The following is a 27,287-nucleotide window of genomic DNA, read 5'->3' as shown; positions in this document are numbered from 1 at the left end:
ATGACTGGATTAACTTCTGAAGGGCTATTACTACCCCATGTAGAAATGCTAAACTTTAACATAAGCTCAGTGGCACATCGTATTTGTAAAAGCTTCAGGCAGCAGAGCAGTGTCCAGTCAAATCCTTCTGACTCAACATCAATTCTGATCATTTATAGCTCTGGAGCAAGGAGCTTTTCTGTGCTGAATAAACAAAACAGAAACAAATGAACAAACAAAAAAGCCAAATGCTCAGGGCTGGAAAAACAGTTGTCTACTCTGTTGGCTTGGGACTGCAGTATAGTAAGTCTTGTCTCATCTCTCTGTTCAAGAGCAGTGGTTGTGGATGCTAAACTTGAGAGAGCTGTGGTTTAGCGCCAGCTGCTCTGTGCCCCAGAAGTATATCACGGTCAGGAAGACTGGGGTAAGATAGGCAGCCTGACCGCTCAGATGTCCCTACACTGCTCAGTAGCAAAGGGGACAGTCCAAGGATAGTGTCATGGGTGGGCTACATCTATGTCACACACCACTTCACCGTGGCTCTGCCCTTTGTTAAAAATAATTTACACGTGTGCTTTTTCCAGTTGTCAGTGTCTAAATTGCGGGAAGGCTGTGTCTTAGCCCCCCCAGGCAGTATTTTTATAACATGAATACGGCTTTATGATTAATTCCCTGTGGTATAGTATAAAGGCACCTGGGAGTGTTTCGGGGTTGTCATGTCCATTGGGATGATGTGGGAAGACTGCTTTGAGGGAAGGGAACCAAGGTGGTAGGTTGGTAGCCATATTGCCTGCTAGGAAAGGTCTCAATGCACTTAAACCTTCATATCGTGCTTAGGTGTCTTGAAAAGCAGCAGTTGATGTGAGCCGGAATGACATAAGAAAGCATGTTAATGATGAAATGGGAAAACACTGCTGTAGGACTCCAGCTCACTCCTCAGCCCCACTCCACTCAGCACCCCATGTTCAGCCTTTATGATCATCCATCATAAATTAGAAATGCCCCATGCTATTTAAGCTTGCAAAAGGATTGATGCAGTTTGGAAACTGGACGGCTGTGAAAAGTTTCCTCTCTTGTAAAAAGCACATCCCTGTAGAAGGGAAAATTTGGAATTATTTTGCCAAAAGATCTCAGACAGCTGGATACTGTGATTAATGTAAAGTACTAATAAGGCCTATGAGCTCTGTATAGCCATAACAAAGTTGAAATGACTAGCATGAAGAGTGGGCAGTCAGGAGAAGAAAATCTTTGGAAGAAATACAAGAGCCTTTATATATGTATATATTCACTGAAAGAAAATACTGACATCCATCAGACACGATTCATAAAGGACAATTGCTCAAGGGCATAGCTTTCTTTTCAGAAAACACGGAGTGGGTGTTTTGTGATCCTTGCCAGGCATTTCCATGCTACTGTTGATGTAACTCAAAATCACCAACCAGCTTACTAATGCTAAATATTTAGGAAGATGCACACCTAGAAGAAAGATCACACTGCAAAAGGCTGTGTTTTAATTGCTGCAGTGACTACAGCGATTCCTTCTCTCTGTACAGGGGGAGAATGTCAAGAACAGCAGAAACCATTAGGAACCTGCAGGAACATGTTGATAATGAAAGTCACAGGAGATACAACTTTCCCACTTTGCATCCAATTAGGGGAGGTCACCAAAAGGCAATTTAGAAGAGATGTGGACATGAAGATGGTATGGTAATTTCTTCCCAAGGGTTTAGCTTGGTTCCCACTGCACTGTTAGAATACTGCTATAATTGGAATGTGAAAGAAGGGTATTGCTTTTAATTTACCTGGTAGGAACTGTTACAATCTAAATTGAGTCTCAGCCTTAGCATGCCACTATGTTTGTGGAGAAGCTAATGACGGGATACCGTGATAGCTTTTAAAAGCCATGCATCTATGAAAACATCATATTTATGTATACAGTGCTCTGCCTATGGCTTTTGAAATACATCTGTCATGCAGTTTGCATTTTTAAGACGTAAAAAGTAATTTATCCAGGGGTTATTCTTAAGCAAATGGAAACTTATTCAAAGCCATACATGCCAGAAGTTATTCTGAAGATAACAGTGTATTTTTCTGTTCATCTTTTATCTAGTGCTGTGTTACCCTCTGCTCTCATCTTCTAGAAACAGATCTAATTGAATCTAGTTATTAAAGTAGTAGGTACTCTCTGGATTCCTGCTCAGGAATAAGAACAGCCCGGGAGACCAGACAGATAACTCAGAATGGTATCTTCCCTTCCCCTATTGCTCTCTAAGAAACTTCTTTCCTTCTTGCTAGACAACAGCATCTGCCTTTTGTGGTTGACCAGAGCTGTCTCAATGGGAAGCTCAGCATGAAAATAAAGCATTGGACCTGGTGTCTTGACTTCTTTGTATTTCGTTCATTTTATGTTTCTGCTTTGTCCCAGAATTCCACAAACCATATGCCAGACCATGAACTTGAAATAACCTTTCATGGACCAAGGACCTGCTATGCCACGGAGCATCTCTGTTTACAACTGATGCAGCCTAAGAACTCCCCTGGGAGAAGTGGAATAGAAAGCTCAGAATATACCACCTAAGAAAGTCAGTTGTGTGTGTGTGCCTCTCTGTCAAATGGAGGCCAGCAAACCTCCAGGCATGCTGGAGTAATTCAAACTTGGAAACTCAGTTTCCCTTTGGAACTATCTTCTTTGTTGGACCTGCACACTCCCATTTCTGACACTCAGCTAAGGCAGCAATTATCAATGTGGCTTTTGGCTAGCTACCCTATTATGAGGGTGTCCCCCCATTCCACCAGTGAGGACACACTCAGTTTAATAAGTTTGATACATACAAACTTCCCAGTGGAGCTACCTAACCCAGCTCAGGTCCTCAGTGCCAACCCAAGCTCTTCTTCAGAGAAAGGCTGGGGGACCAACAGTGCAAATACAGAAAATCCTGCAACATGAAGTGGTTAGAAGCAGACATCTAATCTCACACAAGTCTTAGACTGGGAATCATGCGAAAGGTTGAAAGCTGCGTCTCTGGGAAATGTTATCTATTCACATAAGTTTGCTCTACCTGTGAAATTTAAACACAGGAAACAGGATTTGTCACGCCAAATCAAATCAGAAGGGTACTGAGATTACCACTGCATGGCCCACTATGATCAGTATCCACTGTGGGGAAAGAAACTGGAAAATACTGCACGCTGTGCTAGGCTTTAACAGGGGATCGACACATGTCTTCATCTTTATTCTTTCAGTAGGATTCCAATATCCAGGAAGCTTAAACTCATTTTACATTAAACAAGAAGTAGTTATCTGACTCTGCCCACTCACTCACTGTGTCTTTAGAACAAAGCAAAGTGTTTTCTCCAGAGATGATTATTCAGAAAAATAAAACCACTGAAATAATAAAGTAAAATGCACAAGGTGGTATAGTGTTTTCCTCTGACCTACTGACCCACCAAGGCATCAGGTATGTGGCTTTCCAACAGAAGCATCCTTTCAGTCCATGGAATGGATGAGCTAAATGCTGACAGTTGAAGATGTCAGATTAATGTATTACAAGAGCAGGAGCTGGGAGTCCTTCTGTGCTACCATAACTGCAATATGAGCAATTGCCTTCACCATCTGAATTCCTTCAGCTTTGTCAATTAGTTACAGTATTCTCCTCTTCCCATCCTGCCCCAAGTGATTCTGCCCTGTTAATAGACTCTCCTAAACCAATTCTGCTCACCCAAAGATACCTGCGTTTCAGAAGTCAGTGTATTTAGATTTATGACAAAACAATGGAGTCTTCCAATTCACGAAGTCAGAAAGTGGGAAAGGCTACATAGTGGAGTTTCACTCTTCATCTGCCTTTTTTTGATTCCAGAAGTTTTGGCCACACATCAAAGACAAGCACACTCCTGCAGGTATTTGTGCATGAGTACTATTTAAAAAGATAAAACAAAGAAATCTAACCAAAACTCCAAAGATCAGACAGTAGCACAACTTGAGTGGTCTAAGGGATCTAAGAGATGACTCTTTGAACAATTGCTTGGAATACTAACAAAATCAGGTCTTTAAAGGTTTGGATACGTATACCAAAGGCAGAAGAAACAGCTACACAAAACCACTATCAGTGGGGCCTCAAGCCTTCTGTCTTCCAGAAGTGCATATTCATGTTTGTATGATACTTAGACAAAATTCATGTTTTTCGGAATTGGATTCCTGTCAGGTACTACATACATAAATACAGGGGAGGAGGACAGGGTTCATTTTAGGAGATGAGGGAAAGCAGAAACTAGCAGAAACTTAATTTGCTTGTTAAGATTTTAGGACACAGATGATTTACTGGCCAGGCTGCTTGCCTTGTATATGCAAAAATGTTCCTGCTAAAAATACACTATAAACCAATGACCCTAATGCCATGTTACAGAAAGTTTTACTGCTCAGCATGGAACATTTTAATCAAAGCAGCTCAGTATTGTACTTGAGAAAATGTGACAGGCAAAAAGTCTTTGCATGCCTCCTTTCTACATGTTGTATCTGCTCTCCATTAAATATGCAGGTTGGAATCTCTTATTGCACCATGAAAAGATGCAGTGTTAGAAAGATGCCTTGCTATGCCAAGCTTGGAGCTTGTAAATTATTAATCCCAGAGACAAGAGATGAGCAGTCCAAACTGACACATTTCTTCTCCAACTAATCTTTTTTTAAATTTCTGCACCAGTTTTAGAGGCCAGCAGGAAATTCCGTGGGAAAATGAGATTAAAGTCATCTATGGGACAGATGACCAAGCTTGGTCTTTCCCTCCAACCAAAAGCTAAACAAACTTGCTCTGTACTCTACTGAAAAAGAAGCCACAGGCAAGGTGGGATCAACCTGCTCTTCATCCATACTCCTGCCTAAAGCTAGCGTCTCATCTCATATCAACCTGAGAGATAGTGGACAGGAGAATGCAAGAGACATCTTGCAGCAAGAGAAAATGCTTCAAGCACATCCAATGCCATGGTTGCCGGCCCACATTCTTGCACAAACAGACAAATCTGAACTGAGTTTACCAGTGTAAGGCAATCAGGTCTGAAACATGCAGAGTGGACAGTATGCTCTGGCCTTTTGCTGGAGTAAGTGCCTCCACAGACATTTCAGGGAGCAGCCCTTAGCGGGCAATGGAAACAAGGGCATGAAGGCAATGCTGCAAGGTGCAACTAAGCAAACATTTCTGTCTGTGATGAAGAGTCTGAAGTATATTCCCACAACCCCGGGTTCCATTCAACTTCTTCATTTCCTACTGCTACAAACACTCAGCTTTTGATCCAGTTTAGCTCTGAGAGCATAGTTTTCCAAACTACTGTTGTCCATAGAAACAATAAGCTAAGGTGCTATATCACTCCTGGTCTGTACACCTGTACTGTGCTGTAGGTGGTTCCCATGCAATAGGAGCTGTAAACAGCCTCTTTCCCACAACACTTCACTTCCCCCCTCTTGTACCATACAAATGTTCCTGCAGAATACTTCCCACCAGGAAGCTGTGTGCAGTGCTGATTTTAACCTAGGAAACCTGATTATTTTTTAATTTCTTTCCAGGTATGTTGTGATTTAAATAAAAGAATGAAAGTTTTGGGACCACTTTTTGAAAGAAAATGAAGACTGCCATATGTGTGATATTTTTGCCTATGAGAGTAAGAAGCCAGGATTCCTTTAACAAGTCCTGGAAGAGCAAAAAGACCATCAAATTCTCATTCTCTAGTATTGAATATATAGATGACTGAACCCATAAAACCAAAGCACTAGACTGAAGTCTCAGATTTACTTTTAACACTTCAACTCCTGAGCAGAAGAAAGTCACAAGTTCATACAGTTCACTTGTTTCAGAGCACTGCAGTCCTGTAAACAAGGGGAGGAAAAATGCCTTCCATCCCCAAATTGTTCTGATGGGCTCAAGAATGGCGTCTTCATCCTTGGTAGTGAGAGCACACAGGGCTCCAATTGCTGTTGCTTTGTTTACTTTGTTCAGCAGGAAAAAAAAAGCATCAAAGGAAGGTCCATTGCCAAAGAAAATGAAAGCTGTAACTTAGGTTTCAATATTACACAGTACAAAATAAATATATATAGAACAACCCTAGGGGTGGAAGAAAAGCTGGGAAGCGTTTCTACCTGCCAGGGGCATCATTAGCAATCAGTGCCACAGTCTCACTCTATGAAACAGGACACAAAAGCATGAATTTCCTCCTCCTCCCTAGGATTACCAACCCCCTCAACTCAATCATGGTCCCTTTATGTGAAACTGGGAATACATCACTGCCTTTCCTTTCTCCTTTACTTAAGAATAGAGGCCCACACTCTCAAAATGGGCTGTATTTTGACAAGTGTAGGTACACGTGAACATAAACGGGTAGAGGGACCTTCAGTTTTAGGATGTCCACTGTGGAGTATCTTACTGAGAGAGGATTTTTAAAAACTTTTAGCTCTCTGAATATCTGTCTGTCACTGGAACTCCAAAAAAAGCAAAGCATGACACATGTCTGTTCGCTCATGAAAACCCAGGGGAGAGAGCCTACTGAACCATTCTGCTGTTCTCAGGTCTTTCCCAGCGTCTGGCCAACAGTGACAGTGCTGGCATGTTCTCTGAAACATCTGCTATTGTCTGAGAAGTGGAAGGAAATAGTTTATTTTACCTTCTGTAGCTGTTACAAGATTGACAATGACATGTGTGAAATGGACATGTCCCACTGAAATTCAGAAAAGAAAAGCCCTAAGCAACTTTAGAATAAGCACATGGACTCAATTCCCTCTTCGCTCTGTAGTGGGAGGAGACATTCACATATGTTAGCAATAAACATTGGTTTCTTTCTGCTTTGTAGTACTTTTCCTACCCAGCATAGGCAGCAATACTGAATACTGTTCTCTCTTCTCTGTTATTTATTTTAGCGACTTGAATAGTACTACTCCCAATTTACATCAGTGCAACTCAGAACAGAACAGAAATAAATGTTTTAAATTGCTCCAGGAATTACTCCTGCTTACTCTGCTAATATGTGTCAGAGGAAAAAGAAGGCCAAAAACATTAACTCCTCTCACCTTGCTGGCAAAAAGCTTTTTGGTCATTTTAAATAACCTACCAGATTTCTAAAATTCCTTCAACACACACTTAAAACACTACTCAGTCTAATAGCTGAGAAGAAAATCTACAAAAATAAATCTTTTGTATCTCATAGAAATTATTAAAAAATGTTCAGAATGCTGTGTCCAGAGATTTGGCTTGGGCCATTTCCCTTTGTGCTGCTACAGTAGCTATTAGATGTGAGTTAAGGCCACGGAATCATAGAATGTATTGGGTTGGAAGGGACCTTTAAAGGTCATCTACTTCACCCCCCCGCAGTAAGCAGGGACATCTTTAACTAGATCAGATTGCTCAGAGCCTCATCAAGCATGACCTGGGAAACCTGTTCCAGTGTCTTATCACCCTCATTGTAAAGAACTTCTTCCTAACTTCTAATCTAAACCTACCCTGCTCTAGGTTAAAACCATTGCATTTAAAACTAACTTTTTCTGTTTAACATCTTTATTGATGATCTTGGTAAGGACATAGGGTGTATCACCAGTAAGTTTGCAGATGACACCACGTTAAGCAGGAGTGTTAATCTGCATGAGGGACAGAGAGACTTGGATAGATTGGATCGATGGGCCAATGTTAATGGTATGAGCTTCAACAAGGCCAAGTGCCAGGTCATGCACTTGGGCCACAATAACCCCATGCAGTGCTACAGGCTCGGGGAAGTGTGGCTGGAAAGCTGCCTGGAGGAAAGAGACCTGGGGGTTCTAATTGACAAACGGCTGAATATGAGCCGGCAGTGTGCCCAGGTGGCCAAGAAGGCCCATGGCATCCTGGCTTGTATTAGAAATAGTGTGACCAGCAGAAGTAGGGAGGGGATTGTCTCCGTGGACTCAGTGCTGGTGAGGCAGCACCTTGAGTATTGTGTCCAGTTCTGGGCACCTCAATACAAGAGAGATATCGAGGTGCTGGAGCAAGTGCAGAGGAGGGCAACGAAGCTGGTGAGGGGGCTGGAGCATAAATCTTATGAAGAGTGAGTGAGGAAGCGGGGACTGTTTAGTTTGAGGAAGAGGAGGCTGAGGGGAGACCTCATCCCTCTCTACAACTACTTGAAAGGACATTGTAGAGAGATTGGTGCTGGTCTCTTCTCCCAGGTAATTAGCGATAGAATGAGAGGGAATGGCTTCAAGCTCCAACAGGGTAGGTTTAGACTGGACACCAGGAAACCACTCTTCACAGAAAGAGTGGTCAGACACTGGAATAGGCTGTCCAGGCAGGTGGTTGCGTCACCTTCCCTGAACGTGTTTAAGAGTCGTTTAGATGTGGTGTTGGGGGATATGGTGTAGGGGAGAACTTTGTAGTGTAGGGTTGATGGTTGGACTTGATGATCCCAAGGGTCTTTTCCAACCGGAATGATTCTATGATTGCCCCTCATCCTATTGCTACATGTCCTTGTAAACACTCCCTCACCAGCTTTCTCGTAGTCTCCCTTCAGGTATATATAGGCATCTATCTATAGTTTGCTACGGAGCACACATCATATTTTATAGCAACACTAGAAGTGTTGGGGTGGACTGGGCCACGGGTCTATATCACCTGCCATCCTGTTCCTGGCAGCTGGCAACACTTACTGCTTTAGAAGGTCAATACCCTATCTCACACAACCCTGAGACTTTCATTGTATGAAGTGTTCTTTCAGACTGCTCAAAAGCAGGCTGGGTAAATGGTGAATTTGAGTCTGCTGAAGAGGTGGAAGGCTCCACCTGATGGATATCAGGGGCGGAAGTGCACAGGATTATGGCTGTAAAGCACACTTCCCTGGGAAGCATCGCTACAGAAAAAAAGAGTCGCCTTCCTCGCTGGTACCCCAGCAGCTCCCAGTGTGCCCCTGAGATGACCAGAGAGACAACTACTCTTCCCCAGCAAGGGGAACCATTTCTGGTTCTCTGTCCCAGCTGAGGGAAGACACATGAGAAGATGTCCTCACCTTCCTCATCCTCTTCCCAAGGGCAGCAGGGCACAAGAGAAAGAGCCCAAGGAGCTCCAACATGCACTAGCTGGCACTTGGATGAAGGGAAATGCACTGAAGCTGGGGATGGCTGGACCTGAGGAGGTTCCAACTACTCTAGGGCCAGGGGCTGTGGAGGCAAAGGAGCGTTTGAAGCCATAAGTTGCCTGGCAAGGGCAGGGAAGGGAATTCCGGGTAGGAAACACTGGAGCAGTGTCCTCCTCCTTTGCCCTGCACAAACATGCATTTTGACCTTCCTGAAGGAAGCTGTTTAGCTCTCAATCTGCAAAGGAAATGGCTCTAAGAGTTATATACAACAAGTAACAACCGCAGGAGTAGTTCCTATAGTGCAGGAATCCTACTATCATGATCCTTTATTGTAGGTTTAGATGGAGCTACAGAGTGAGGAACATGCCTGAGGGTCTTGCCAACAATAATTTAAACAACTTGTATATACTTACAGGAGGAAGTGTTTGTTCCTTCTGTTGAAGCTTGTATCCTAAGCATGGGTTCTGCAACACACAGAAGTAACAACAGAGTTGTGAGAATACAGCCACAGCTACACTGTTATAATGGAGTAGCCTGAACATCTTCCCCCAGGAGAGCTTTCTTTCTTTTCTTTTTTTTTCAGTAATCAGAAACCCACCAAAGCATATTAAAAAAATGAGATAGCTCAAGAAAGCAAAGAACTTCAAAGTTGGTACAGCATGTCCTAGGCACACTGTGAATAATCAATTACAGCAAAAATGCTCTATAGTCCTGGGAGGGAAGGTCAGGAGAAAACTGGCAAAGAGACAGCGAAGTTTTCAGCTGTTTGTGACAGCATCAGAGGAAAGTGGAAAGCAGTCTTGAAGCTCAGCCTTGAAGCTCCATATGATGACCCAGGAAATACTAGCTTCTTATCTTCTTCTCATATAACTCCAAATGGACAGTCAGGTCTCCAGGTCTACTGCAACTATGGCTAAGGACCTCTGTGGCTTGAAAGAGTCCATTAGTGCCACTATGTCTGCAGAGAGATGTAGCTGGAAGGGAGAGCAGGACATGTTCCAGACCAAAATGGGACATAGCACCAGCACCAAAGTGGTTACAGATAAAGGAAAAAGAAGCAGCATTCTCAAGATGGTAAATAATTTGTAGAAAGGACAGTTGAAGGAAACAGACCTCAACACAAATCACGTAAAGGAAGCACTCAGAAAAGTTAATGGAAGAAGCAAGCTAGCCTGAAGCTAGGGCTGAACCTCTTGAGCTGTAGGAACACAAACCATGCAGCACACCAGAACTATGAATTTGTGTGGCTGCATGGGCTTTCACTGTCTCAGAGTCCAGCAAAACATATGGTGTCATGCATGGATAAAGAATGCAAGAGGGTGCTCAAGGAGCACTATCATCTGGCAGGAATAGTTTGCAGAGAGAGCACTCCGCCTAAGGTGCCAACGTGATGTGCCACCATGGAGAGGGATGAAGGAAGTCAGGGTCATGTCACATCAGGCAGAAATGATGAGTCTGTTCCCCAACAGAGTCAGTTTTTAGGCAGAGTAAAACCACACTTAAAAGCTAATACTGCTCTGTAATTCTTCCTATCCTAGGAGGACTTTAACTAGTCCTCCTAGATAAACCTTAACTAGAAATAGTTCAGGAGACCTAGCTCCTGGTGATTTAAACACTAGCATCTCACAGTAGCCTCTCAAATTAAGGAAGCAACACACTAATAACTTATTTGTATTTGCAAGGACTGGAAAAAGTCAGTAGTGCCTCAAACCCCGGACACTATCGGTCAGCAGGAGACTCCTGTAGTGTCAGGGAAAGCTGACACAGTCTGGATCCAAGGCTGGGTGAGAACAGTGGGAAAAACAGCACCTGGCTGGGTTTGGGACTGAGCAGGTTTCTGCCCCAGCCATATAGCAAAGGCCTACTCAGAGCTCCATGAGAAGACCTCAACAAGCAGTCACTGAACGTGCTGCTTTCTGCTCTCTGTCAGGACAACAGTGTGATGTGCCATCTGGTATGAAATCTGCCAGTGCAGCAATTCACCCGGAATGCAGCCAGCCTTTTGAACATCCCAGCCTCCTCCTCTCCAGTGGCACAATAGCAGCAAAGAGGAGACGAGTATTGTAACAGCAGGCACTGGAAGGCATATAAGCAGGGAAAGAGACCACTCAAGAGCAAGAAATTTAGTTCATGGGAAAGAAGGGAGCAAAGAGCAGGGACTGCATTCTTGCTGTACAAGGGAGAAGGCAAGGCAAGCCCAGTGGAGTCAGTGACCAGCATGTCACCTCATTTGAACAAAATGGTTCCAACGGTTACAGGACACTTGATATTAGCTATGTGGTCTCATACATATCCAGTGAAGCACCAGTGACAGGCCCCACTGAGAACATGAAAGAATATGGGCACATCCAATGGCTCTTCTGTCAGGCAGCAGTGCCAAGATTTCAGAAGTAGGTCGCCACACACGCAGACGCATCAAAGGAAAGGCTGCAGGCATGCTAAATGCAAAATCTGGCAATCACACTGTTTTCCTTGATCTAGCCTACAAACACTGTCATCTCACACTAAAACCTGTCTCTGCCAGACATAGCTTTCTCAAAAAAGCTAGCAGGACCCCAGCCTCTTTGCCAAGCAGGATATGTGCATCTTGTAAATCCTTGGGATGCTCGGCTTACACACCCCTCTCCACAGCTCCCTCAGCCAAACTCAGCGTCAGAGACAACTGCTTGTACTGTAGCCATATATAAAGGAACTCTAATAGTTAAAATAACTTCTCACTGGGGTCAGTTCCAGGAGTAACTCTGGAGGCGTGCAATTCATAACTGCAGGCAGAATGCTGAAAGCAAAATCCCACCAGCCTGAAAGGAAACCATCTGGAGAAGGCTCCTAGAATGCCAAGGCAGCTTCAAAAGAGGTTGAACTACACAGTGAGCTACCTGTCTACATTGACAGGCCCTGCAGGGCTGTCAGGAATCGTGTATAGAGCCCTAAGGAACAAAGCAGTCTAGGCAACTGGCTTTCTGGAGGAAACATCAATATGACTATACACTCTGAAAATTCATATGCAGCTGCTAGGATTTATAGGAACAAGAGCAACAAATGCTTTTTCAAAACACAGTTCCTAACAACTCAAATACGTTTTCACTTGGGCTGCTGCAGACTGACAGCTGGAGGCCAAGTTAGCATCCTCAATACAGCTCCAGGATATGAAAAAGTATGCTTAACCATTCTTCATTAATTTCTTAGTCCTGAAGTAGCTCCAGTATTCAAGGTGATGTGCAGGTGCTAGATGTAGGTGAATTGTTCTCTGCTAAGAGGGAGCAGTTTCAGAGCTGCAGAAGCAGTTACAAGAAGAAAGAAAGAGACAGAAAGACTCCATTAATTCAACTTACGTGAAGAAGTTTTTGTCCCTTCTGTTGATACTGGTATCTTGCTGGTGCTCTCTGGAAAACACAAGAGGCAACAAGAAGTTATAATGTGGAGTCAGACGATCCTCTAACAGCTCCAAGAACAGAGAAGGTAACAGGGAAAAAGATGCTCAAAGAAGCAAGCTTAAAGTCTGCTTCAGTGGCCAGAGGCTGCAAGCGGACATCAACTTGCAAAACTTTCCTTTTGAGAAAATATGAAAAATGATGGTGTCTACTAGTAGAGTTGAAGCAAAAAGCCTGTTTCTTCTGAAAGAAGCCAGTTGTTCAATCTCTCATTCTCCTCTGGGAATAATGATCAGTGGCAACAGGAGAAATCATGCAGATGGCTCTGCTTCTGGAAGGCGTCAGTGTGAGTATTCACTCCTTATGCTTCTAGGAAGTTAGATTTTGCAAAGATGTGTTCTCGTTCATATCACTAGAATTGCTGGTAAATATGTCCAATAATGTCACTTGCCACTTAAGGGAAATCTTCTAAGTCACACATGCAAATCCAGTCCCTCATGGGATGACTTCTGGAGGCTTTGTGATGGAAATCAAACAGTTGCTTTGCTGAAGATATGAGAAAGGTTTCTCTTCCATACTGGTCCCACAGAGATACACTACTGCTAGTGACATACTGCCACGGACTTCTTGCATGCACTTGTTGAATCGGCTGACGGCTATGGGGCTGCTGCGCTTGTAGCGCTGCTAATGCCTCCCAGATGGGAAAAAGCAGAGAGTAGAAAGCCTTTGTTTAGGCTTCACAGACTTGTACAGAGACCTCATTCCAGAGGTCAATAGACGACATCTGTCTATGTGTTTCTGACCCTGCAAGCCACAATTGTATGCAATTTCCTAGGTGTGATCAAATTGTTCTTCAGTTGCATGCATCAATAATCTTGGCCTTCTCCAAGTTCTCAAAACACTTCTCAGCTTCATAGTGGTGCAGTTCAATACAGCTGCACGAGTTTCAACTCCACAGCTGCAGAAGGGCCAGAAATGCCAGGGAAGTATTGCCCTGAATTCTTGAGGCACACCAAGAATCTCCTGGTAGGCCAAACAAAAAGAATTTAGAAAAAGCCTCATAAGAGATTTAGTAAAAGGCTACTTAGGAATGTTTTTATTCTGTTCTGTGGTTCTGGATCGGGTAGCCCACTGTTTACTGGCTTCAGAGTCCACAGAAACTTGACCAGAGACAAAACTCAGTCCAACTGTCTTCCTTTCAATATCCCTCTCATTAAACCTCGATGTTGAGCCTGTCATTTAGTTTCTTATTTGCTAGCTCTTCTTCTGTATTTTTTTCCATTTTGGTCCAGTTTTCTTTGGCAAATATCCTGTTTTCCTGGGCAATATGTACCAATCTCATCTCACTACTGTGAGACAAGGTGTTATGCGGTGCTTCCCTGATAGTCAGTGAGGTGTGGCATGGAAATGAGTACCATAAGCAAGATTTTTAAGGTAAAACCTTTGCACTAGGTCTTGGAACACAGAGCCCTGCAGCCAGGCAGCTTCCAGGACCTTTTTGGGGGTATGGAGGCAGTTTGCTGTTGTGCAGCTAGGTTGCCTATGCAATTAACCTTTCTTAGTCACAACAGGAGACGGAACAGGTCTGACAGCTGTGCAGCTCAGCATCTGGCACATCTGGAGCAAGTTTTTCTTTCACCGTTAAAGAAACCGTGTTCCATTTAGTGCCTGTGCTGAGCTTGATGAAGCATTTCTCACTCCTACCTCCTCAGCCCAGCTGTGTCAGTACAAACACTGTCAGGAAGCTTCCCTGCCAGTGGAAAATACAGCCAGAGCCTCCCACACCTGAAAGGTGCTGAGAAACACATTTGGAAAACATGTGGCAAAGTCACACATTACCAAGCTCCACTAGTAACATTCATATTAGAAACATCAGCAGTGGATGCTAACATATGGAAGACACAAAATTTGTGTGTATTCCTTACAGAGGAAAGTACACCACAATGGTAAGAGAGGCATTTTACTCCACCCAAGAAGGCCAGCACAGATCCACATGGCAAGCCATCTGAACACAAGAAGCAGAGAGAAAAGAGGATGCTTGTTTTGGGCCATCAATACTTGGCTCAGGTGGAAGGGCCGGAAGCATTTTTCAGTCATGATACTGGCAGTTGTTGCTGCAGTCTCCTAAGGTACGGAGACATCTGCCCACAGTCCTGTCTTCAACATCACGTGTTAGTCCCCACAAGAAGCAGCTACATTGGATGCTCTATCAGCTTCTGTTCCCTGGTGCTTCTAAGAGCACCTGGTTTTGGTGAAGTGCTGCTTCCTGAAACTGGATATATTTGTGCTGGGGCTTTCTTACGTGAAAATACTAAAGGATGGACAAGAGATCCTTGTTTGGGGATGCTTTAAGGAACAGGTTCCTGCAGTCTCTCAGTTCTATTTCCTTAGTACTCTGGCCAGCTCCATCTCCTGCTGTCTGCTCTGGCAAGACAGAGAAGAGCCCCTTCAACCCCCACAGGACTCATGGCAACCTGGACATGGTATCTTGATTCATCCTTCCAGGTAGGGAGCTTTGTTTCAGCTGCTGAGAGGAGACAACTCAGTGCTCCGCTGTAATGCCTCTGAGAGAGGCAGGAGGTCCTCCTCCTCAGGAGAGACCATTTTCCCCAGGGATAACCAAACATCTCACAGCCCTACAGCTGTTGTTGTGAAGAGCCCTCTGCATGCCTTCACAGCCCCTGGTTAGTGAGCCAAAGGCATAAACTCAAAAAAGTCTGCTTGAGCAAACTGAAGGGATTTATCCCATGGGTTTTGGTTCAGGCCTTGAAGGTGGCTCTGAGGACCCTGACAGGGACAACAACCTGTACTCCGAGAAGGATTCAAACACCACAAACATCACAAGTAGTTAGAACTACAAACAACGTCTGTCATCTTGAGGTTTACTTTCTGGTAGTGATGTAAGACTTAAGCCTTTTGCATTGTTTGTGTCATTCCGGTGACATTCTGAATTGTATAAAGAATGAAATAAACTACTATGCACCTTGAGAAAAGGGGAGTATATGAGACCTGTGTTACTTGGTGTACAGATGGCACAGTAGGGAGTAGGTGTGTAGAAGAGAAGGCCATAGTCTGAAACCTCAGAGGCACGTGGGCAGGTATGGCCAAGGAAACAGGGAGATCCAATGGATAAATAGACTTTTTGTTTCTTAGCACTACTATGCTTTTTACCTTTTTTGTGGTCCTCCAAGAAACTACTGCCCTGCTTAAAAAGAGCAGCACTCTCAATTCAAATATGCCAAATTCCATGGGAAGATTCAAAGCTACTCTTAGGGGAATTGCTATGCCAAACTTTATTTCTGCATGGAGGCCCAAATCAGTGACATTGATCCATGTATGCTGATTTACACCTATTGAGAATCTGACCGATTACGCCAGCCAGTTAAAAACAAACTATGGCCCCAAGTCACCTGTAACTATGCTAAAGAGAAAAGAGATACTCTGATCTCCTACATTAATCAAGACTCAGATTAATGTATGAGTAAAAGTTACTTTTTTTGCATTTGAATTATTTCATAGTTTGCCACATGCTCTATGGGTACTAGATGCAAGATGTTGCCTTTATTTACTTATTTCTCTGCCATGTTCTTGAAGATAAGCCACTGCCTACCTTCAGAAGAGGAATAGCAAACTAAAGTTTAATGCATGATGTATATCAGATCCTTACTGACTACTGTACAGCTTGGAGCTGTTAGTACCACTGCAAGTCCTATGGATGCAAAACCAGAACCTTGCAGATCAGATCACCTGAGCACTTCTTGTTCCCTTCAATTCAGGGAAAGTTGTCTGAACCACCCTCACTGACAACTGAAACTACATCAACTCACTTTGCACAGAGACGTGGGATGAGCACTCACACAATACCCTGCACACAAGCCAGCAGCTACCCTGCACCATTTCTAATTTTTGAAATATCTCTGCAGGAATCCACCCTGAGTCAAACTGGTCACAGCAAACATGAGAGAGTTTGCTCTCATGTTGCCTCACAGAGAAGCAAAAGATTTAGGTTAACAGGTTTTATTGGAAAAGACTGACATCACATTCAGCTGGAACTGTGGCATGCTCAACACTTTAGTAAACAATGTCACTTATCTAGTAATTTAAATAAGGAGGTTTGTGAGAAAGTTTTGACCATGAAAATTAAAGCTTTGGCTGTGGTATGTGGTATGAAGTATTCTCTCAGTGTTATTTACTGAGGACTTATGTTCAGGAGAAAGTCCATGAAAAAATTCACTGCAATAATTTTGCCTGGCTAAAGCGACACATTAGGATGCAACAAAGCAGTTGTTGCATTAGCAAACCTGTGCACTATTTATACAACTCCAAGAGAACTTCATGCCTATATTCTGACCTCAATTACAAATTTTCTTAGGGGAGCATACATGAATAGGAGTGAATGAAAATAAGGAGGCAGCTCATATCCTGTGGGCAAGTTATACTCATTATAAATTTAAAAGAGATCAGAATAGCTCCCACTGCTTGCTATTAAGACTGGTAAAAAACGGTGTTTGTCTACCTATTTTTATATTTCTTGCCTTTTTCATCCACACATATGGCTCTATAGACAAGGCTTTACGTTTCTTAGAGTAAAAATAAGAAAATTTCAAAGTCTATGTAGGTCAATACAGTTTGTGTGGGGGGGGTGTGTGTCTGTTTATATGTAGCAAAAACTTGCACAAAAGCAAATCTGGCAGTTTAAGTAACAGAAATTTTAGTAATAACAGCAACAAGGACAGGAGTTACTGTTGCACTATTACTGTTTAAGACAGGAAATATTACCATTTCTGGGAATGAGATCAGGGAAAAATAAAGCTCTTTGCTCACTGAAAACAAAATTTTTACAACTGTTTCATTAAGAAATACTAATTTTTCTATGCTTTGGAGCAGGGAATTGAAATTACCTATTTTCAGACATGTGACCTTACTGACAAAGGTATGGCTTTTCCTATTTTTGTGAGGAAAAACAACACATTTGCCTTGTTCTTCATGTCTTTTTTTGTAATGCCCATTGTTACTTGATGTGAGAGATAAGGCACCATGTTAGATAGACCTTTGGCCCTAGAGTTTTCTTACATGGCATACACCAGCAAAGAAAATTTCAACTAAAATAGTTAAAGTTTGACAAAATTCTAGGGAATTAAGCCCAAGATATTTATACTGAAAACCACTAATCTTTTAGTGGAAAGAAAAATAACTCCATGTCCGCAAATGCCATCACCTTATCCACCCTCAGTCTTAAAGCATCCAGCGTAAAGGGAAAGGAGGATCTATTTTGCAGATAGCAGGGCACACACAATAAACATGACCAGGTGAGGTCATTAAATTAAAGGTCATAATTGAAGTTATGGTTCACATAGCAGAGCAGGTCAGTACAGCCATAAGAAAGTCAGCCCCTCTGACTCATCTTTCTTTACCCCACTGTCGCCCTAAAAGCAACCTCACTGCCTACCCTGAGAGGTTCACTCTCTCAGATAGCCACACGAGAGTTTTTCACAGAGGCTCCTGGGCTGCACTGGACTCCAAGGTCTTCTCCAAAAGCCCATTGGCAGGAAATAACAAATAAGAGCTAAATATGGTGGTGGGGGGGGTTGTGGTTTTTTTTTCCTTTGTTTTGTTTTTTTTTAAACTTTCTCTTTCTTATGAATAGTGCAGGAACTCAGATATATAGGACCTGAGTAATGACTGCCCTTCAGGGCTCATTACCGAGTTTGGATCCCAAATCTGTCATTAAGCTAGTAAGGGGAAGAGGTCAGGGAATGTTGGGGAAGAAGGGGTGAGGAGGTCACCCGTGCAGGAGGTCTGTCCCTGTTTGCAAAGCAGATGTTGCCCTCTGAGGCCTTAGGGATCCATTGCTCTTAAGTCACCAGATGTTGCCCATGCTGCTCCTCAAACCCAGGTGGAAAATTCCATCATTAGGAGGAAAATTAGGAACAATTTTACTGGTAGTCTATAAGCAACAATAAACAGAGGGTGTTCAGATGTATGTGTGGCAACCAAATATGCACAACTGATTTATTCAACCAATGAATGCTGCCATGCCTGATTCTAGATTATAAAATATCACTGAGATGTTCCAGTTCAGATATCACTGAGTTTCCAGTTCAGATCCTTACAGACAAGAGCCAGCTGCCAGGTTTAGATTGGATCCAAGTTTGCCCCGCATTCAAGGGATTTTGCATGCACGGCTCTGTTTTAAACAACTTACATTTCACAACAAGATTAGGCAGATTCTAGCATATCAGTTATAAATGCACATAACAGGGCTTGCCTGCAGACATTTCCATTCAAAAACCAAGCTCCTGTCTCCCTGCAACAGGACTGCTTTGCTGTTATTCAGCACAGACAAAAAGGAAGTCGAAAAATCCATGTCATGAAACACGGGAATGAGGTCTCATATGCACTCCACAGCCATGACACCATTCCTTGTCTGAGAAAGTACCCTGAGAGGTTCACTCTCTCAGATAGCCACACGAGAGTTTTTCACAGAGGCTCCTGGGCTGCACTGGACTCCAAGGTCTTCTCCAAAAGCCCATTGGCAGGAAATAACAAATAAGAGCTAAATATGGTGGTGGGGGGGGTTGTGGTTTTTTTTTCCTTTGTTTTGTTTTTTTTTAAACTTTCTCTTTCTTATGAATAGTGCAGGAACTCAGATATATAGGACCTGAGTAATGACTGCCCTTCAGGGCTCATTACCGAGTTTGGATCCCAAATCTGTCATTAAGCTAGTAAGGGGAAGAGGTCAGGGAATGTTGGGGAAGAAGGGGTGAGGAGGTCACCCGTGCAGGAGGTCTGTCCCTGTTTGCAAAGCAGATGTTGCCCTCTGAGGCCTTAGGGATCCATTGCTCTTAAGTCACCAGATGTTGCCCATGCTGCTCCTCAAACCCAGGTGGAAAATTCCATCATTAGGAGGAAAATTAGGAACAATTTTACTGGTAGTCTATAAGCAACAATAAACAGAGGGTGTTCAGATGTATGTGTGGCAACCAAATATGCACAACTGATTTATTCAACCAATGAATGCTGCCATGCCTGATTCTAGATTATAAAATATCACTGAGATGTTCCAGTTCAGATATCACTGAGTTTCCAGTTCAGATCCTTACAGACAAGAGCCAGCTGCCAGGTTTAGATTGGATCCAAGTTTGCCCCGCATTCAAGGGATTTTGCATGCACGGCTCTGTTTTAAACAACTTACATTTCACAACAAGATTAGGCAGATTCTAGCATATCAGTTATAAATGCACATAACAGGGCTTGCCTGCAGACATTTCCATTCAAAAACCAAGCTCCTGTCTCCCTGCAACAGGACTGCTTTGCTGTTATTCAGCACAGACAAAAAGGAAGTCGAAAAATCCATGTCATGAAACACGGGAATGAGGTCTCATATGCACTCCACAGCCATGACACCATTCCTTGTCTGAGAAAGTAATAGAGGATGGCCAAGCATTTTTTTTTTGCATTTATCTGTATCATTGCACAGGCACAGCCGAGTTTTGGAAACTCCGGTATCTTGGAAACAGTATAGGAGCCTTCCATGTAAGCAGTTAATGAGCAACCAAAATTTGTATTCATGGAAACCAAGAACATTTACAAAGCTACACAGAAACACCTACCCATTTTCCCTCCTAATAACATTCTGGTAAATAACACTTGATCTTTTATATCAGTCTCCTGACATCTGATCGTGATTATAATACCATACAGCTAGTATGAAATCTTAGCACTTGAGAATCTTTAGTTGATGAAACAGAATAACAAATACATGAAGTGAGTACAGTCGAGAAATCTCTGTGCGATCACTAAACAGCAGATAGCCAAAGACAAATCCCACTGGCAAATGTTTACATTTGTTTTTCTATTTATTTAAATGCCTAACCCCTGTTTCAGAGCACACTGTGGAACAGAAAAGCATCCCTGGTAAATTCCCACTGCAACAACATCTTTAAACCCATCTCAGATACACAACTTCTACTTTGTTTGCAAATGAGGGCATGTTCATTTAATACTTCACAACTGGCTGGACACTGGAGTTTGAATTATTGGAGCTGAATTAGCCAACGTGACACTTAAGAAACAAGATCTCAGCTGAACTGCAGCCTCCAATGCACTTGCAAGGAGAAACAGTACAGCTAAAACATTTGTGTGCAATGGAAACACAAAGTTCCATCAGAAGCAATTGGAACCTCCTGTAAATGAAATGGAAAGGAGCCCTGCAGAAATAGCAATCTATAATAATTTTAAATCATTTGGGTATTCTGAATGCTCTCTGCCTCATGAGAAGCTCTGCTCTTGAAGAAATAAGTTTAAATCACAATACCTGAATTAAAGCACCTGAATTACATTCATGCCTTTGAATACTATGCTTTCAAATACAATCATGCCATTATTATTTTAGAATTCAAAAAAAACCCCTATCAGCAACTGTGAGAGTTAAAGTGGTGGCAATCAGAGATACAAATATTACTTAAAGACAAAGAGAGCAATGCTGGTTTAGAAGCTCAGACTAAGACGTGTTTTACATTAAATGAAAGCTTCCCCACAGGCCTATAGCGCCTCCACTACTCACGTGTACTATGGGAATTAGAATAATATTCCCTTTCCTTCATCCTCTTCTTGACTATTTAGTCTTAGGCTTGGTGTCCAAAAGTGTCTCACAGCAAATGCTGACCTCTCTTGAGATCCATAGGATTCATCCCATTTGTCTGGGTAAGGAAAACTGAACATCTCAACTACATAGCGAACAAGTCAGGCCTCATTAATTTTCTTAGTACACCTAATAGATTTCAGTCTTTCCACTTCACTTGCAAAGCCTTCCCCTTGTCCAAACCCTTCTGTTCTGGTGGCAGCTTTAAAACATGATCTCTCTGAATGTGATAGTAAAATAAAGAGTCAAGCCTTACCATTGGTGTCCGTGATGATAACACTGGCTTTAGTACTGTCATTCCCTAGTTTGCTGCTCACTCTGCATGCGTATTCCCCAGCGTCAGCCAATGTGGCTCTGTAAATGTGAAGCTCAGAGTATTTCCTGCAAAATCAGAAAAAAACTTGTAAACATCCTGTAGCGGAGTAATAGTCACTGCATCAACTAATACACTCTTTTTTTCCTCTCAACAAAGAGTCTTGTCTTCCATTCTTGCTGACATATTAACACTATCCAGGTCTGAAAGAAGGGAGGAGAATAAAAAATCTTTCTCTTACAGGCTGCTGGAAAACAGGCATATTAATGAACTCAAATGAAGATACTTGTTTATGCTTTTCTGCTTGAGAGGAGTCTTTGTTCTTAAAGGAAATCTGAAAAACAACCTTCTTCTCTCTGCTGAATTGGCTATCCAGATGCCATGGAGATGGGTGTAATATTAAAATAAATTACCCTTTCCTACAGTTTCATATTGCCAGTAGCAGAGTTCTGGGTAAGTACTGTAGTTTCCAACATCTGACTAAATAATCATGAGATTAAGACACACCACTCTCTCTAACAACCTCTGAAACCCCAATAGTAAATCATTCTCCAGCACTAACAAAAAATTATGGGCAGGAGCACAATTTGCATGAAGCTACATTTTGTTCCTGGCTCAGAGACGTAATTTAATCAGTCTCCAAGGTTTTAAGATTAGATTTTAAAATGCAGAACTCCTGCCTACCCATTAATTTGGTAGGAACATGTTCTGGTGTCATTCAAGGGGTCCCCAACTCATGTGATGGCAATAATCCCATTACCTAGACTGCAGAGAATGACTAGCTTGGGGAAAATACACATATTATTGCTGTTCCCAGTTTCTGTTTAAAAGAAGTGCTTTGGGAAAGGTTTTGCCTGTAGCGAAGCCTGCTCACTTACCTACAGAATAGTCACTTAGTAGAGTGCATGAGCATTGGCTTCCCTATATTGGCCTACCCCAACATGAAGGACTCATCCCCAGGAGGCAAGGATTCTTCATTCTAAAATCCTGTAGTCACCAGCCTGACTAACAATGAGTGATGAGCTAAGCAGTGTTTCAGGAGCTGCTTTGCTTCAGCACAGAAAGGTCTCCTTACTCTCCATCCAGATATCACAACTGGTTACCCCTTCTAGAAAGCGTTGAGCAGGGCTGGGTTCAGATCAGAAACAAGTCTGTTGTAGCAGAGGGGACTTCTGGAGCAAACAAAATGTTCAATGCCACTTTCCAACCCCTCCTTGTGAGCCATCCCTCCCTCCAGTACAGTAAACTATCCCATCTGCTATCAAACATCTGCTTATCTGCAGCTCAGCCTTCCCTGCCTCTACGCAACGGTGCTCCCGCTGAGGAGTTGGCACTGTGGCCCTCCTGGGATGAGAGCAGTGTACCAGGTGGACTCCATCTCTGCTAGAAGCCCGCATTACAAGAGCTTCCCCTCATGTCTTAAAAGAGGGCTGCTTTCTTGAGGTCACTGGGCTTGCAAGAAAGAGGAGTAGCCAAGCTAGGATTAGCAATTTGCTCAGGTTTGCTCAAATGGCAGACAACTGAATAGCTGACTATTTGCACTCCCTTCTCAGGCAAGGTTAGAAGCCCAGTTCCCAATGCTGAATTGATTAACTGGGCTGCATTTCAGATGGCATTCAAGAACAGACTCCTGCTGGTGGCAACTATGAATATACAAGAACAATGTGGTTGAGACACTGACAGAAGTGTCCAGAAGGTGAAAGCTACTGTGTCTTTGCATGGGAATTTTGCACCTGACTGACAGCTATGCTTATACCACAGTAAAAATGGCCCTGCTCTTAATCTTCCTGCCAGCCATCTACACATCTCTCTTCGCAACAGCATGTTGAGATCCTGTCCAGAAATGTCTGGCAATAGTATACACCACGTAACAGGTCATGTGGACATGCGATATTTCCTATATCACACAGGTTACCTTTCAGCCATGCTTGCAGACGTTTGTCTAGATGGAGAGCAGGCTATACCCTCAGGATGCTTCAGATGCTTCAAAAGGCAATATAAACAGGCTCAATTTTCTTAAGGAACTCATTTTTACCCAACGATAAGCAAGAAGTACGGCTCCAGCTATATCAGCTTTATTTGGGTACCCACTGTATGTCTGCTGCAGTCTCTTCTCCCTTCCTTATGATATTAAGTAATATTGATGGAAATCACCTTTATGGCACTCTGGCTTTGAGATCAAACTCTTCGAACATTTATTTTATTCTCTTTGTTTTATATAATACCTATGGGAAAAGGCGAGGAATTGTCTTCCTTTTATGATTTTAAGATTGTATTAAATTAGATGAAGCAACCATATTTCTTACAAATCTACTAACAAGCCAAATTTACTCGCTTTTAGAAAAACTCTGCAAGGAGTTTTCTCTCTGATAGCAGGAGAAATTATATGAATATTTATAGCCTTAAGAATATTACTAGACATATCGGAACAGAATTCAAAACAGTCAGGCAGAAGATGACTTATTAGTGGCTGTAAATGAAGCAGCTCCCTAGCAATACAGTACTCCAACAGTACTTGCTTAGAGCCCCTGATAAGGGATTTTGTATTCAAATACCAGTTCTTTCCTCAAACTATACCATGCTACACCAAAAATTGCCTATCCCTGTAAGATTTGCTTCTGCTGTATCTTTAGCTCATTGCCACTATGGCAGTGCTGAGCTTGTATTCATACATGAAAGGGAAAGAAATGCATTCACAGAACGTAGTTCCAGCCCACCTTATCTGACTGCTTGAATTCATTTTGCTTCGAGTCTCCATCTGTCATCCAGAATTGCCTGTCTGCAGGCAAATATCCAGGCTAAGCTTGGATGAAGCCCAAGGTACAGGGCACTTGCACACAATTTTCTCATGCACTATTGCATCCAAAGCTGTCAGCTAGGTGAAGTGGCAAACACCTTCCCTCTGTCCAAAATCCCAACCCTGATAAGGGAATCTCTCTTCATGTAATGAACAGAATCTGACTCTGTACAGCACGCTATCCAAACCAAAAACGTGCAGGCTTCACCTGGGTTTGAAATCAGAGCAGGAAAATGAAATGTTACCAGCACAAGTGGACAAGCATGGGGAAGTTAGCCAGCAGGTGAAAAGCCTTTGCGTGGTGCCTGACTTTTTCTGCATCTCTGTTGACACAAAGGAATCACCTAGAGCTTGGACACACAGATCAATCACTCACGGCATCATGAATCATCAGCAATCATAGGAGCAGCAGAAACTCACTGACTGCATGCTCTTACTCCATGACAAATTTGATGTAAAAAGCGAGTGCTTTAAGTGCTTTTAATTAAAATTTAAACTCATTCTGTTTCTCTCAACTTTCCTGTGTAATGAGAGAGGGGGACAGTAATTTAGTGCAACTGCTGTACGGTCATGCCATTGCATGTCAGGGCTCTGCGCCCCTGGAATCAACCACCCTGAAATCATCCTAGCAAGCTTAGAGGAGTTCATCCCCCAAGTTCATTTTACATGAAAGGCAGTCTTCACAAAGCTAAGCTTTGAGGAAGCCTGCATTGCCACAGAGTCTTCTAAACTCTTAGGAAGACGCAGTCAGCATCTGCCCCAGTTCTGCAAACCCTTCTGCAAATTACATTGGCCAAATGGACCCAATAAACACCTAGCTCAAGTCCTTTCTTTTCTACACCAACTCCAGGTGCCAAGCCACAGTCTTAATTTTCAATTTCTGAGCTAGACACTTCATGCCAGATATTTTTGCCATTTGTTAAAAAAACTAAAGCTAAATAGCCAGAATTCAGAAACATTTATTTTTCTCCCAGCAATGGACAGGCTTTATTCTGCCATCACACAATGAGAAAGGTGATTTCTTGCAAAACATGACAACGCTAAAAGTCACTTCTGGCAATTGGGCACTACTTTGTGAGGCTTTTATAAATATGTAGAAAGTATTATCTTCAAGTGTTTGGATTGAAGGAATCAGTAAGACTGTGGTACCCTGCATACTAATGGTTCTTCAGAAACATAGCCTACTTTTTATGTAGCCATTTGACCTTTAAAACAGACATTAATCCCAGACAGCTCAACAACCACTCTAGCCTAACTGATGTTTCCCACACTTGGTAATAGTAAAAAAATCACACTAAAATGCTTGTTGCAACAATATGACAGCATATAAATATGACAAACATTTACCAATGTGTTGTCATAAAAAAACCCCCAGAAAATAAGTGGGGAAAAAACTCCTTGATAATTGATATTTCTTTCATTAGTGATTGATCTTTTTAATATGTGTAATGTATACTGTAATACTGTAATCTGCATGTAATTTTATACATTCATTTGTACTGCGTTTTCCCCTGTTTTCCTTTAGCTTGAGAATTGTCCCACTTTTTATCAAAATTAAATCTGTCTCCTCTTAAGCTACTCATATCTACTCAGTCCTGGTAGCACACATAAACAGCAAAAGAAGAAATGGCAAAGCACTGATGTGTCCCCAGACTAAAATCTCAAAGTAGAAACGCAAGGAAAATCCTTCAGATGTCAGCAGACATCCCTCGTCTTTCCCCTTTTTGTGCCTTCATCTAGTGACTTTAACACCTCTAACTGGAAAGGTTTCTCTGTTCCTCACTGACGTGTTTTAAAACAGAAAATAGAAGAAATTCCAATGATGAGCTATATGCTTGTGGCCGGGGCAGCACACAGAAGTGTGAAATCCAGGTCAGAGCATGCACCCTGCCCACTTGGGGGAACAGGACTTTAGATTTACATTTTCCGGAAGAATTTTAATTTTTTTCATTATCTTTTGGGGAATTTTATACATATCTTGGCACATCAACCTGAAAAATAGTCTCACACATTCCACATGCATGCTCTAATCAATAGCTACTAGCTAGTTTCCCTTCTGCCAGCTCCGCAAAGTTTTGTAGGAAACAAAAAAAAAAAAAAGAGAAAGAAGGGAGTTGGCAGAAGGTGGTTACTGATTCAATGCTGAACTGACAAAACCCAGCCCTGGAAGGTGAAATCCTGGCTCCAGTGAGTTTTGTCAATCTGCACCAGCCAAAATGTTAAGAGGAGAAAATACTGTGTGCCCCTCACAGGCAGCTCTCAGTTGCTGGGGAAGCTGAGGGCTAGGCTCTGACCGGAACATTTTCTTTAGAGAATAGGCTGAAAATACAACTCTGATGGAGACATATGGCCCTGCAAATGGGTCCAGACAATTTGCCAGGCTATCTGCCACCTGGAACAGCTCCATTTCGCAAATGCTGGAAGGAGACATCACAGGTTCCTTCTTGCCGTCTGTGCGACCATGGCACCAGTGCTGCTCTGCACCCCTCCTTGTTTCACCTTGTGCCCCAGGCAAGGGAGCACAGGACGTCTGATCTTCAACCTGAATAACTTTGAAAAGTAAAGCGCCTGTTTGATTTTGGCTGCTGTTTTTCCTAATGAGATGAGACCTGACAAAAAGTATGGGGGCACTTGACACCCTGGAAGGAAAAATCTCTTGCAGAGCCCACCCGAAATCCTGTGTCTTGTACGAAGGGAAGACATGGCTTAGTGCAGCAGATAGCAGCCCTGCCTGCTGAAAGCAGAAGTGAGAGTTGAAGGGCTGTCTTCAAGCAGATTTTTCATAGCTTCCTTTGATAGATGAGTGGCCATAGTCAAAACTTTTTAACCTAAACAACAAGGTAGAGGCCAAACAGCAAAAGCCTTCTCTTGCCTCAATGCAGAAAATGCATTATCTAGCTGCTTCTCTTCCCTGCAGAAACAAGGCACCATACCATCTTTTGGCACTAGTCATCAGTCACATGTAGGGGACACCCTTCCACAGCCCGGAGGATGAGATTTGCAGGCTTTGCTACTCATCCGACATCGGCTAGACCCGTGCCTTGTTCTGCATGTGTAGGAACACCTCTGGTAGAGGACTACTGCAAGCTTGCATTAAGATGTTTG

General features: G+C 42.7%; 1 protein-coding gene across 1 annotated transcript in view; it reads right to left on the bottom strand.

Moving 5' to 3' along the window:
- NRG1 (neuregulin 1) overlaps window positions 1–27,287 on the bottom strand; it is a 312,373-nt gene that overhangs the window by 141,466 nt on the left and 143,620 nt on the right. The window contains exon 3 of the mRNA XM_014958107.1: window positions 21,329–21,453. Within this exon, the coding sequence (XP_014813593.1) occupies window positions 21,329–21,453 (125 nt within the window). The remainder of the gene's footprint in view (window positions 1–21,328; window positions 21,454–27,287) is intronic.

The sequence above is a fragment of the Calidris pugnax genome, unplaced genomic scaffold (assembly GCF_001431845.1).
Source record: "Calidris pugnax isolate Ruff unplaced genomic scaffold, ASM143184v1 scaffold317, whole genome shotgun sequence".
Classification (NCBI taxonomy): domain Eukaryota; kingdom Metazoa; phylum Chordata; class Aves; order Charadriiformes; family Scolopacidae; genus Calidris; species Calidris pugnax.
Note: the sequence above shows the minus strand (reverse complement) of the source record. Positions and strands in the feature narration are given on the sequence as shown.